General features: G+C 34.8%; 1 protein-coding gene across 1 annotated transcript; it reads left to right on the forward strand.

Annotated features, from left to right (window-relative positions):
• Positions 1-2,326: 2,326 nt before the first annotated feature.
• On the forward strand, positions 2,327-3,661 carry LOC118750181 (aprataxin and PNK-like factor). Its single transcript, XM_036484909.1, has 3 exons — positions 2,327-3,061; positions 3,115-3,278; positions 3,406-3,661. Exons 1-3 carry the CDS (start codon positions 2,484-2,486, stop codon positions 3,633-3,635), a joined length of 972 nt encoding a protein of 323 aa, XP_036340802.1. The 5' UTR covers positions 2,327-2,483; the 3' UTR covers positions 3,636-3,661.
• Positions 3,662-14,151: the final 10,490 nt, after the last annotated feature.

A 14,151-nucleotide genomic window follows, 5' to 3' on the forward strand; every position in this document is an offset into this window, starting at 1 on the left:
TCCATCGTATAAGTCTCGTTTGCTATTAATAGACCTTAAATCTCTGGAAGCCAGAAGATCTTTGCTATCTCTAACTTTTACCTTTAACTTAATAAATGGTTTGATCGATTGCCCTACGCTCCTAGAGCAGGTCAACTTCAATGTTCCTCTAAGGAATCTTCGCAATCCTCTGCCGTTTTATGGAGGAAATTGTAAAACGGAGTATGCCAGCAATGCTCCTATTTCAAGAGCTTTAAACGAATTCAACACGATCTCGAATCCTATCGACCTAGATTTCTCTCTTCCAAAAAGTTTATTTATTTTTTCTTTGATCTCGAAACTGTAGAGTGCTTTATGTTTTACACGTATCGTCTAAGTAGCTAAATTTTTATCTCTATTCTGTAAGGAACGTCTGTTTCATATGACTGCAATAAATTACAATTACAATTTCTGTCAATCGCGTCTTGTAGGGAGCCTAAGGCTATCTGCACACTTGTCGCCCAGTCATAGTTGCGTTATCGTCTCGCCTGAAATTTTGAGCCGAACACATGCATTTCAAAGGAGATCTGCACACTTGTCGTTATCGGCTAGTTATTGGCAAATCGTAGAAGATGCAGAAACGGATAAGTATGGCACTGTCGTTTGCTAATCGTTGTGCACGCATTGTTTGTTTACATTTTATGGGGAAAAATTAGTGAAAAAGTGAATACTTGCATAAAAATTAGTATTTTTTGCACAAACTCTGTGGAAATTATTAAAAAGTGGATAATTGCAATAAATGTGAGCGTTTATATAAAATATGACGAAATTGTAAAAAGTCCGTGTGCATGCACAAAACACATTTCAGGAAAAGAAAAGAGGAGATATTACTCAAAAATTATCTCTAGAATTGTTGCAGCATAGTCTGTATTTTAAAAATTGCAGGTTTTTGTAAATATTTCGCGAAAATATCAACCAGAAAAACAGGAAATACCTGCTGCAAGTGAATTTTTAGTCGCCAAATGTATTGAAATTTCACGACCGAGTGTGCAAAAGTGTAGTCGTCATGCAATCGTTGCATCATGATTGTGACGATGAAGCAACTATGATTGGACGATCAATGTGCAGAAAGCCTAACAATGCGCAAACTGAGCATAAACAATAGCAAAGGGTGCAATAACTGTGTACATCCAAAGCTAAAATTCTAACAATAACTTAGAATTGTTAACTGAAATTAATTTTCCAATATATTCTTCCAAAGCAGCTTCCATCGTCGAAAAATCTACAAGCTGCAATTCTTGGTCCCGCAAGAATTCTAAACAGAGACCCAAAATAATTATTATCCTAATATTTGAAATCAAGAACGTCGCCTTGTTTTAAGAGGAATTCTTTTCGTCTTTGTATAATAATTATTTACGAGAAATATCCTTTTCGTCTCGCGGGACGATTATTTTCAGATGGAAATTATTTACGTCTTTTCATAAAAATTATATGGGATTTTTATATTTCTCGTCTCTCGAAACGTTTATTTCAAGACGAAAATTATTTACGTCTTCTCATAATAATTATGTGGGACTTTTATCTTTTCACCATAATTATATACGACTTAAATTTTTCTCGTCTCTCGTGACGTTTATTTCAAAATGACAATGGGCCTCCGCACACTGGACTTCTCAGTCCGCTTAAAACCGGTTTTGTGTGGATAGGAGGGGGAAGGGAGTTCGAGTTTACCTCGCTCATTTCAGTCCGCGAAAATCGCGGATTGAACACATAGACATGTTTTCTATTTCGTTTTGTTTGCACCTACTGGGAAAATACGCAAGCACCTTACGAGGTAAGCCATGTTTTCTTTCAGTTTTTAGTACCAAAATTGTCATCATGGCCAATGTCGTCTACTAATAAAGCGCAAAATGAGCACCTCCGACGACACATTACGTTGTCAGTTACAAAATAACGTGCAGCCGAAGTTATTTTCAAGCACCGAACTACTCCGAGCGACTGCTCTGCATTACACGTAACTTACTTTGTAAAGCGGCTCAGAAGTATGTCTGATCCCAAATGTATCTATGTATGTATGTAATGTGTCGTCGGAGGTGTTCATTTTGTGCTTTACTAGTAGATGACATTGGCCATGATGACAATTTTGGTACTAAAAACTGAAAGAAAACATGGCTTACCTCGTTAGGTGCTTACCTATTTACCCAGTGGGCATGTGCCACATGCACTAACACAATCATGCGTAGCTCATGTATACAAAACTGAAACCTGTTTTTGGCCGACTGACCAGTCCAGTGTGCGTTCGAGGGGTGGACTGCTCAGTCCGACTGAGCAGGCTAGTGTGCTCAGGCCTAATGATTTATAGCCGACAGTATCGAGTCTTAAAACATCGATAGTATTTTTGTAAAACACAAACCATCGATATATCGACGATATTTTTCTTCTATCGCTTAATGCAGAAAATAAAAACAAAGTAAATGCGTTATTTCACAACGGTTCTAAAATTTTACTGAAAAAGATTGCTCAGAATGCTGCCAGTGGTAAATGAAATTGGCTTAGATCCTGAAAATAGGAAATTGGTTTCAGCAGAATCAACTAGTTTGGCTATTTCACAAAAGATCAATCTTTATGATGGCGCGCACTGCAGCACTGGAATAAAAGTAAAGGACGTATCTGAAATAAATAACTGCAACATTTTAGGTGCTAATGTTGAGGAAAATGAAAACCGAGATTATCTCAAGCGCGATTCATCTTGTGCAGATAAAAACGACTCAAAGCGCGTCAGGCTGTCGGATGACATCGATGCTTCAATTGAAACCTATGAAGCCGAGAAAAATACAAGTATATTTGAAAACAAAAACGCCGACACTTCGAGTAATTCTGATCAAGAACGTGTAAACGGTCACGGAGGTAACGGATTAGTATTTGAAATTAAATCCGAACCTTTTGTTGAGAGCAATGAAGGGGGAAACATTAACGACATGTGTCAATCTGGTTCTGGCTCTACCAGTACAATTGATATAAAACGAGCTGTTAAGATAGAGAAAGCCGATGCTTGCTCTTCTTCTTCGCGAGAATCTTGTAGATTTGGGATTCGTTGCTATAGGTATTATATTAATTTTAATCCGTGGCTAAATACGTCATAAACTTTTTATGCAGACGTAACCCAATGCACCGAATAGAAGAAGCGCATCCCGGTGACAATGACTACAAACGGCCAAATTATCCACCCCCTCCTAAGGGCACACCTGACTGTCCATACGGTAGCCTTTGTTATCGTCGGAATCCAGCACATTTCCAGCATTTCAATCATCCACCAGAAAGTAAAATAAATTAGTACAATACATTTGCTTCAATCGATTCATCCAAAATAATTATTGAATAAATTCGCATTTAGAATAAATAATTTCTTTTTTTATATGTTTACTCGAATTTGGTTTCTTCTTCAAGCTAACTTTGAGCAAAATTACAAAAATTACCGACTAAGGGAACGGCAACGTCAGCATGAACAGGATGAGGATGCTCTTAACTCAAGTACTAACGGCTGTGTATTGGACGACGATTATGATTTGGATGAGCCGTTTAGTAACGACGAGGAATTTGATTCGGACTATCTGCCTAATAGCATTGATGAGGATGATGATGATGATTATGATTCTTGTGATAAAGTGGAAGAATAAATAATCGATGACCTATTTTAAATCGCTATATTTTTTTATTTATAGAGTACATCATATCGTCGCTACCATGTCAAACTATCGAATGTGAAAATCGGTACTTTTCAGGAGCAAAGAAACTGTTGTAAAAATCTTGTCATTAGGAAAATGTGCCGGATTCGACACTTTGTTAAAGGCAATCAGCCCTATTCTGCATTTCGATTACGTTCCCGCATTCCGCTCCGCTGGAATCGAACTTAGATATTCTGCGTTACGATCGAAACGAAAGAAGAAGAGGAAGACAGAAAACATCTTTCGAAATTAGCTGTTTGCCTAGGAATCTGTGAAATCGAAACAAAACAAAGAGATATTTGCCACCAAACTATAGCAGCACATGAAGTTAAAGTTTCTAAATATTTTAAAATAACTAAATATACGTAGCATCACTGTAATTTAAAAATAAAATTTAAGTGGATACATAATTATAATGAAATCCATAGCCGCGGCGTTATTGCTTGAAGAGAAGAACGAGTCCCAGATTGCTGATGCGGAAGTTGAAAGGCGGAGATTTAGGGACATGTTTGCTCTTTTTTTAGATGCGTGAAGAGTCATAAGGAATTCATCTTGTACTCTATTACTCATCGTTTAAAGTCAGTGAAATTATAAACGTTGTTTAGAGCAGTCCACAACATTTGCATTTACTACAGAGTGGAAAATTTTAACTCAAACGAATCCCATTTTAAAAGCCGTCAGGAGGAGGGGAAGAACAAAGCTTATCTTTCCCTAGCAAATCGAATTCGAGACAACATACGCACCTCTTTTTAAAAAGTTAGTAAAAACGAGTGCAATAATAAAAACATCTTTTTTATATAACTTCACATTTTATGTATGTATGTATCTATGTGCATACATCGATTAATTTTATATAAAAAGAATAAATTGTATTCAGTGCATTTCACAGTCTTATTTATAGATAATGTAAACAAAAACGCCTGGACTTCCACTTTGAAAACGTCGCGCAATATACCTTTTGGTTGCCATTATTTGAGCCAATTTTTCGTATTGCCCGTACGTATTACCGCTCGCGAAAACACAGAAATCGAGAAAATTCATTTATGATGACTTAGAATCATGCATAGTATATTTTACTTAAATTTTTTATAAAAGTTTATTATTTAAACCCACGAAAATAGCAATTGAAACGTTCTCCGTCAACAAATTTGCAACTTAGAAAAACGGAACTACGATCGAAATGTAGAATAGGTATAATCGTAAGATTGATCGAAAGGAAACGGAACGCAGAATACCAAAGTTGCCAAACGGAGAAAATTTCGATTCGAGTCGAAATGCAGAATAGGGCTGAATATCCTCTGCTTCTATGGCTAGACATTCGACGATTTGCCAAGTTGCGTATCATTCTAAACGCATGCGCAAGATATCCTAAATGAAAAGGTATTTTTGCACATTCGATAGTTTGACATGGCAGCGACGATATTTCTGTTCTATGTTTGTCTCCAACGGCTGGATGTATTTTGAAAGATCATGTTAACATATTGCTCACTTTTTTAAATAGCTCTCACAATTAAAAAAAAACGGACCCTCGTATATCGTCCCGTTTCTGCCTTAACCTCGTATCTGCAATAGAAGTATTTTAGAGAGTGTAAGAAAAAATGCTTAATTCCTTCCCCTAGGATACAATAAACGCATTTTTTACTTAATGTTTCTGGTTCCACTAACAGTAGTGAGCAACCTCATTAAGTCTTTGTTCTATTTTCAAATAGTGTGATGCTTATACAGCTGTTATAAGTGGTAATATCAGTTTTCCCAAAAATTGTAGATACGTGGTTGAGGCAGAAACGGGACGATATGGGTTTTGGTACAGGTTAAAAATTTCAAATTTTCATTCCTTTAAACTTAAGTTACTGCAAAGTTTTATTAGAAGAAGAAAGAGTTATTTGCCCAGAGAGAGCGCTAAACGCTCTTTCATATGCAATTACATAATAAATTAAATTTAATATATTCACATTGGAGCGACATAATCAAATTTATGATTTCTAAATAAGTCTTCAATAGATCTTAAAAATTGATATTTCTTACGAATAACAGAATACTTGGTACTTTTAAAAATGATATGATTACCGTCTTCACAAACATTACAAATTTCACAATTTACATACATCAGATTCAATGGCCCCTATTATGAGTTGCATTCGATCTTCGACTGTGGTCGAAAGTGCTGATCGAACGAATTTTCATTTGGTATTATGACGCTCATTCCATGAAGAATAGCGCTATTGTGAATTTCGCTCGTTTAGGTTTTTCACAATAGTATATTTTTTACCGCTGAAAAGCTTTGTTTACATATGTACATATGTAAATTTGTGCAAATTAATATGAAATAAAAAAGAAAGGGAGTATAAAAGCGTGGTAAAAAAAAAAATAATTAGAACAACGGAGTTCTGGTTGAACGATTCGTCAGAGGATGAGGGCTTAAAAAACTGGCCAAGAGTAGAAAACGAGAGAGTTTAAGTGCAGTCTTTCGAATATATTTTGACATACAATATATTTAAGAAATTTTGTGATCCAAATCTATTTAAAATATATTAAAACTATAAACAGCTCCATGATTTTGTTTTCAGAGATCGTGCCAACAGCGTATAGGGATTTTCTTTCATATGTAAAACCATACTTTCGAGCTTGTGTTTACTATTCACGACGTTAGAACTGCTTGAAATTAATATAAATTGTTTAAAATTAGTGTCTAGCCGCCAAAAAGTAAGTACAGTTTCATAAGTAAAAACACTATCAGCTGATTGCCAGAAAATGCCTACAGCTGAGATCACCTGTTTTTTGGCATGTGCTCTTATCTTTTACGATTTTTTTCATTTCTATTACAATTTCTTTTATTTCTATTACAATTTATTCAAAATACACTAGCACACTGAACCAAAAACACCAATACGCTAACCAAAAACACACCTAGAGCCTGCCAAACACACACCTACAGCCTGCCAGAAAAAAACGGTAAGAAGAAGGGTTACTTTACTTATGGAACTGTACGATGACTTCGATACACCAACGAAAGCAAAATTCTGTTCGACAAAAAACTCGAAACTCAACGACACGCTTGCATAGTTCATAATGGCTGCGTTTCTTTATACATTCCGGATAATCCCACTTCACAGCCGGAATAAACAGAATTCGTTTGAAATATGCGTTAACATATCATCAGGAACGTTATAAAGAATAAGTAAACAGAAAAGTTTATTCCAAACGTTCAGAATTAATAAAGAAATGCAGCCAACACGAATTTCACTTTCGATCTTCGATAGCCAGTGAATTTAATTTGATAGTTTTTTTTTGTGTGTTATTATCATGACTACTAAGTATGTACTGCAATTGTTGAATTGTTACCCTTTTCTAAATGAAAATAAATAATTACACAAATTGCACAAATTCAATACGTACACATATTTCCATTGAATACAAGGTATAAAAAGTTTTCTGAACTTAATTTGTCTGAACTTAAATTGTAAATTTCTGGATTTGAATTGTAATTTTCTGAATTTGAAATGGAAATTCTGAATTAGAAATGTAACTTTCTGAATTTGAATTGCAACTTTCTGAATTTAAAATGGAAATTCTGAATTTGAATTGTTACTTTCTGAATATGAATTGTAATTTTCTGAATTTGAAATGTAGTTTTCTGAATTTGAAATGGAAATTCTGAACTTGAATTGTAACTTTCTGAATTTAAATTGCAGCTTTCTGAACTAAAACTGAAAAAGGTGTAGAATTTGCTAATATCATCACAAAAATCGCCGTTTTTTAAGATTTTCGCTATTAATTCTTTTTATAAATCATATATTTTACTATTTAACACAATAAAACCACGGTGGTCGGACCATAAATACTCGGTTACCAAACGTATCCCCAAAATTTTTCGTGGGGTTATTTCTTTTTGTAGATAGTATGCGTTCTAAATATGAAAAGAATCGGTCTATAAATACAGATTTTTAAAATATCTCGACTCCTGCGCCACCTATCGGATTAACTCATATTTTGTATTTCATTGTCATCGGGTTCTGAGCCAACCGTGAAGTTTCAACTCTCTAGGTCATCGGGAAGTTGGTAATAAATTAATTGCAAAATTTGCCCCTAGCAATCATACATACATACAGAGGAAGTTAAATTAAAACTTGTAAAAATACAAGTCCAATTATGAAAATTTAATTATGATTTTTATCACAAAGATCATAGCCGTTACGGTCCTTGGTTAAACTGACTCTCGTTGTTTGGGAAGACTTTTTCTTCCAATGCAAATTTAAAATAAAAAGTTTTCTGAATTTAATTTGATATTTTCTGAACTTAAATTATAAATTTCTAAATTAGAATTGGAAATTTCTGAACTTCAATTGTAACTTTCTGAATTTGAAATGAAAGTTTCTGAATTTGAAATGGAAATTCTGAATATGAATTGTAACTTTCTGAATTTAAATTGCAACTTTCTGAATTTAAAATGGAAACTCTGAATATGAATTATAACTTTCTGAATTTGAACTGGAAATTCTGAATTCGAAATAGAAATTCTGAATATGAATTGTAATTTTCTGAATTTGAAATGGAAATTCTGAATTCAAAATGGAAATTCTGAACTTGAATTGTAACTTTCTGAATTTAAATTGCAACTTTCTGAACTTAAACTGAAAAAGGTGTAGTTGTTGGTCTAGTAGCCATGGCGCAGCATAATACTTTTTTTGTGTATAGCGATTAATCTCAGAATACAGAAAAGCGCAGATAAGATCTGAATTTGGATACTTTTTTGACATGTACATTTCGAAGTAATTGGCAACTTTGCTCCAATCGCCCGATTTACGTGATTCTAGTCATCGTACAGTTCCATAATAAATGCATGGTGGAATCATGATAAAAATATAGTAAGGTAGAACCGCTGAGAGTTAACTAACCAAAACCACACCTACAGCCTGTCAGAAAAAACTGAAATTAGTCAAGAATGTACACCTACCGGTACGTAAACCCGAGTCAGCTGACACGATCTGTCTTAAGCTGAAATTAGTCAAGAACGTAAACCTACCGGTACGTAAACCCGAGTCAGCTGACACGATCTGTCTTACCAAAGCGCCATGCAAATGAAAACTCAACACCGCAGAATTTTTCTGTAGTTGTAGCCCGTAGCGCAGAAATCTGCGGAATTTAGATTTTTCCGTGTCAGCTGATTTCTCCTTCTTTAGATGGTTGCCACTTCGGCAGTTTTACAGATGGTAAAAAAGATATAAGTTCCTATTCAAAATATGTTTAAAATATTTGAAATTTATATTACATTTACATTGAGCCCAAATGCGTCATTTGGGCGAGAAACCTCAAATGCGAGGCCAAATCACGCATTTCTCCATACAAATTCACATTTCCAGAATGACGCATTTCGACGCATTTACACAAAATCACGAAACAAATGCGTTCCAATTGCCGTACTATTTTATTGAACGCACTCAGAAACAAAAGTTCCACAAAAGCTTTGACATTTGGAATTTTTCAAACACAAAACAAACACAACGAAATAAATAAATCTTTGAAATTTGTGTGTAAAAATTGTTAATTTATACAAGAGCTTTACACATTTTTAGTTTAATCAAAGAATAATTGCCTTTTTGTGTCCAAAAAGCGTTAACAATATAATAAATGTAGTGTTTGTTTACATACATTTTGTTTTTGTCTTCCCTTTTCATTTGATGAGAAGTCAAAGCAAATGCGGATCAAGCAGTGTAAACACCTTCAAATGACTGATTTCAAATCACGCATTTTGGTCCAATGTAAATGTAATATTACTATTGAATAAGGTTTTTGTTGAAAACTAAGTAGTTTATATTTAGCTAAAATCTATTATAGCACGAAAAATTGTAGTTGAAAGGGTAAGTTTATGAAAAGGCATTGATGAGTGGCAACAGTGTAGTAAGCAACACTGAGGGCTCCAGTAATCGACAAAATTCTGCGTATACAGACTGCGTTTAAGTATATGTTCTGCGTTCTCGACTAATTTCAGCTTTACCAGAGCGCCATGTAAATGAAAACTCACCGCAGAATTTTTCTGTAGTTGTAGCACGTAGCGCAGAAATCTGCGGAATTTAGATTTTTCCGTGTCAGCTGATTTCTTCCTTCTATAAATGGTTGCCACTTCGTCAGTTTTGCAGATGGTAAAAAAGTTACAATTTCCTATTCATAATACGTTTAAAATATTTGAAATTTATATTATATATAATTATAATTGAATAAGGTTTTTTGTTGAAAACTTAGTAGTTTATATTTAGCTAAAATCTATTATAGCACGAAAAATTGTAGTTGAAAAGGTAAGTTTATGAAAAGCCATTGAGAAGCGGCAACACTGTAGTAAGCAATACTGAGGGCTCAAGTAATCGACAAAATTCTGCGTACACAGACTGCGTTTAAGTATACGTTCTGCGTTCTTGACTAGCATCAGTCTCTTTTATTTTTCAGCCTGAGGAGATTGCAATGCCAAATGTGAGTAACCACGGTTAGATGCTAGTTTTCAAGTAGGTTACGCAAGTAAGACTTCATGCTTGTTCGAGTTGCAATCACAACCGCAGTGTTCCGGGAATTATTAAAGTATCACGTTCGGTGTGAATTTCTAGCAACGTATTGTCAGTTGGGCACTTGCAAATTTTCATCAGTGCAGCAGTAATGCCGCTTTAATTACGTGCCTCGAACAGGCCCTTCATCTAGTACGGCCTGGAAATAAGAGACTGATGCTTTGTATTTTAACGTTTTGGAATGCACCCAGGGGTAATGTAGACAAATATATGAATTGTCTACGTTTAAATTTTCAAATAAGTGTACGTCATATATAAATTTCACTTTGTTTATTATTATATCGTGGAAATACCCATGATACAAATATTTAAAGGTAAAACCATGATACAAAAAGGAAGGTAGTTTTATTACTACTATTTTTTGATTATAAAGCGGATTTTTGACATTTCTCCAGATGTAAACATTGAGCATAGCTTTGCCACATTGAAATTTTTTAAGGGGAGATTTTCCTTTAAATATTTGGGATTTAATAAGAGTAAAATTTGCATAAAAAAATTGCAAGTTGATGTGTTCGATAATCAAATTTGAACCTTTTTCTCAAGCGTTTAAAAGATCTTTTGAATAAAATCGATGTGCAGAGAAATAAAATAAAAACCAGTTTTGAAACATTTATTTATTAAAACACTTTTTTCCATTTTATTTTAAACTAAATAAATATATTTACATACCAAAACTCTTTTTTTTAATAAACCGAAATAGACGTATTGTTAGCTATTTCGTCATTAAAGCGAATTCCGAAACCATGCTTCGGAGAAGGAGCCGAAATTCAGAATTCTTCCGAAGTGAAGTACCTAGAAGTAATTCTGTATACAAAACTATCGTGGACCACAAAACCTCTTGCACAACTTCGCTCCGGCTACTGCAGCAGGTTGAACTCCTACCTGAGTAGGTTGAATGAGGATGTGCCGAATGAGTGTCCGGCATGCGGAGAGACCCCACATGACTCGAAACATCTCTTCGCATGCCCGGAAAACCCGACAACCCTAACGGCCTTGTCCCTGTAGACAAATCCCACAGAAGCTGCACGCTTCCTAGGGTTGCCGTTAGTGGAACTTGACGACAACGACTGAGATACCAACCGTCCTGGGCGGGGTTGTTGTAGCCGCTACAACAACAACAACAACAACAACAAAACCTCTAAAGAATTGGCAGCATTTTGGCAATGTAAACACGTATGGCGGAGCAGATTCTGAATCAAGAACGTAGGAAGCCTGCTTGCAAAACTTCAAAGAACTACTGCCGTGTGCTGTACGGAAGCTTTCTCTACAACACGTGGCGCTACTCTGGATGCACTGCTGCACTTACTTTGTTTCTTCATACGTAGGGAAGCCTTAAAGGCCACCTGCAGACTAGTAAGAAACGGATGCCGGTATAACACTGTATGGGGCGAGGTGGAGGGGAATGACTTTACATGTCTGCGGTGACAGACAGACAAGCTGCACTTAGGGCATTGGGCTTCCCTCTAACTATTTACCTCCAAACTCTGAGTGCCAGTTCAATCGGGAGTACGTCCTGTCGTCCATAACCATATTATCTTTCATATCATGAAGCACCGAAGTTAAAGCCTTACTGGGGCTAACGTTTGCAAAGCACATCCAAATCCTTTTAGGTGATTGGCTTTAGAATAAACGAATTAAATAATAACTAATTTTTGCGGTGGACATCGGCGAATATGGCGACGTACGAATTTCCATTTTCGTTATTGCTCAGATCAAAGACAAATTTCCTTTTAATTTTGTAAATCATTTTTTTCAAAATAAATAAATGATTATTGATGACTAGGTATGGCAGCACGAAATGTCATCATCTGCTTAATTGTCAGGTAGTTCATATGGCGTCCGAAAAGTGACAATAGCTCTGATCCAGTACTCCATGAACTTACAGGATTTTACACGAACTTGCAGGAAGTTGCAGGAAAAATGTTCCCGCACTCCGAAATCCTCTAAAATCCTGTAAATGAGAGCGACTTTTGGAGAGTTGTGTAGAGAATGAAGTTGCAATATTTTACCCGAACTTTTTCTTCTGGTAAAATCATGAAGTGTCAAGCAATCACTGGCTGACGTTTTTACAGGAATAATGGTTTTTTGTTCCCGTACTTTTTGTTGTTACTCACTTTTTACTCTCACTTCAGAGAGTAATTTTGCTGTTTGCAGTTTTACAGGATTTTTCACGAAAAGTATTGGATCAGAGCTAATGAAACTACCTTCTTTTTTGTATCATGGGTAAAACCAAGGCATATTCAACAAGGTAGAAGTGACAATTCAGTCGAGATCTCTCATACCTGACTGTAATGTCAAAAAATGTAAACAATGAAATTAACCCTTTGTTATGCATTTACCATATTTGAGAGAACTCAACATCTTTGAAATGAAAGTTTTTGTAAATATGAAAATATTTAAAATCTCATTAGAATCAGCTTCATTTTATTTATTGAATTTTCGGTTTAATGTAAATATGGGAAGGCATACTTACACAAAATTACACACTAAATGAAACACACTCATTTATAGAACCGTTTTGACAATTTTCTTGCTTTTACTATCCCAATGTTTTTGAGCATTTATTTTTTTATTGAAATACTTAATTCTTAAGTATATTAGTCATTAAAAAGGTTTGATTCTTCTGAATTTACATCAGAACTTAACTTCAATAATTTAGCTATTAAATTTTTGCTATTCGAAATTTCCTTTGCATTAAATTCATTAAAAATTACTTTCAGTTTCTTTATGTCAACAAGGAATACTGGTTTAGGTTTTTTCAGACCACCATTTGAAATTTGGCCTATCCATGTATGTATATGAAAGGGAGATTTTCTTTTCATATTCGGTATGATAAATCCTGCACCTGGGACCAAACGCGTCCACTTAGAAATACTCGGCTGCGATGGACAAAAAAATAAAGTCACGACCACACGTGAAGAGTCTCCTAATGAAACATCGCAGCAATTTGCCCACCGTTCCTGCTTCACTTGACAATTCGAATGTTTAAAATAACGCACAAGTTTGTTGCCCAGGCTCTTGACTAACACAACGCACCGCTCGCAATTCCTTTTCATTTTATTATGTATTTAAAATCAGTCGCATGAAAATTTATATAAAAATAATAATTTTGAATACTATAGCGCATGATAAAAATATAGTAAGGTAGAGCCGCTGAGAGTCACTTTTGAAATTCTTGACGTTTCCAAACAATTTAATTTTTAAATTTACTCACAAACTCACACACAGATTTTCATTTTCAATCTCAAGCAACAACAATTTCGCACAATTTCAATTTTTTATTTTAACTTTTATATGATTTTAAAATGTTGGCAAACTTCAAAAAAAAATCATGGCCGACAAATTGAGAGAACGGTTCTACCTTGCTATGTTTTTATCATGCTATAGCGTCATGAACCAACGACTACAGATCACGTAATCCGCCATTGTTGTATTTGTAATCGATTTTCAGAAAAAAGTTTTCGTAGCGTTTTTGATGTTTTTTGGTTCTGTTTACATCGTCTTCTACCTCTTCGTAGTGATATTTTACCGATTTTATGTATTTTCTGCAGCGGTTTTAATTAGAAATTTTGATTTATTACAAATTTATGATATAATATGAAGTGCTTTGTGATTGGAACAAGTTTGTGCGTCTGTTTGATTTGCCAAGAGGCGTAAATTTGCGTGTAAAGTGGATGCACATTTGTGGTCAGAACGTTGGCATTGAAAAATCGGCCGGTGCCGATAATATGCGATTGTAAAACACTCTCAATCATTAAAATCATATTTTATGAACTTTTTTTGCTAATTGTCATCAAGTTTCACTTTTTATATTTTATAATAAATACAAATCTAATCGCACTCAATAACCGCGCCTTTTTCGTTTTCTTTGTTTGTTTTCATTTTTAGGCAGATGTCAAAAACGCTCAGAAATT

This window comes from Rhagoletis pomonella, unplaced genomic scaffold (assembly GCF_013731165.1).
Source record: "Rhagoletis pomonella isolate Grant_MI unplaced genomic scaffold, Rhpom_1.0 Rhpom_scaffold_00160, whole genome shotgun sequence".
NCBI classification, from domain to species: Eukaryota; Metazoa; Arthropoda; class Insecta; order Diptera; family Tephritidae; genus Rhagoletis; species Rhagoletis pomonella.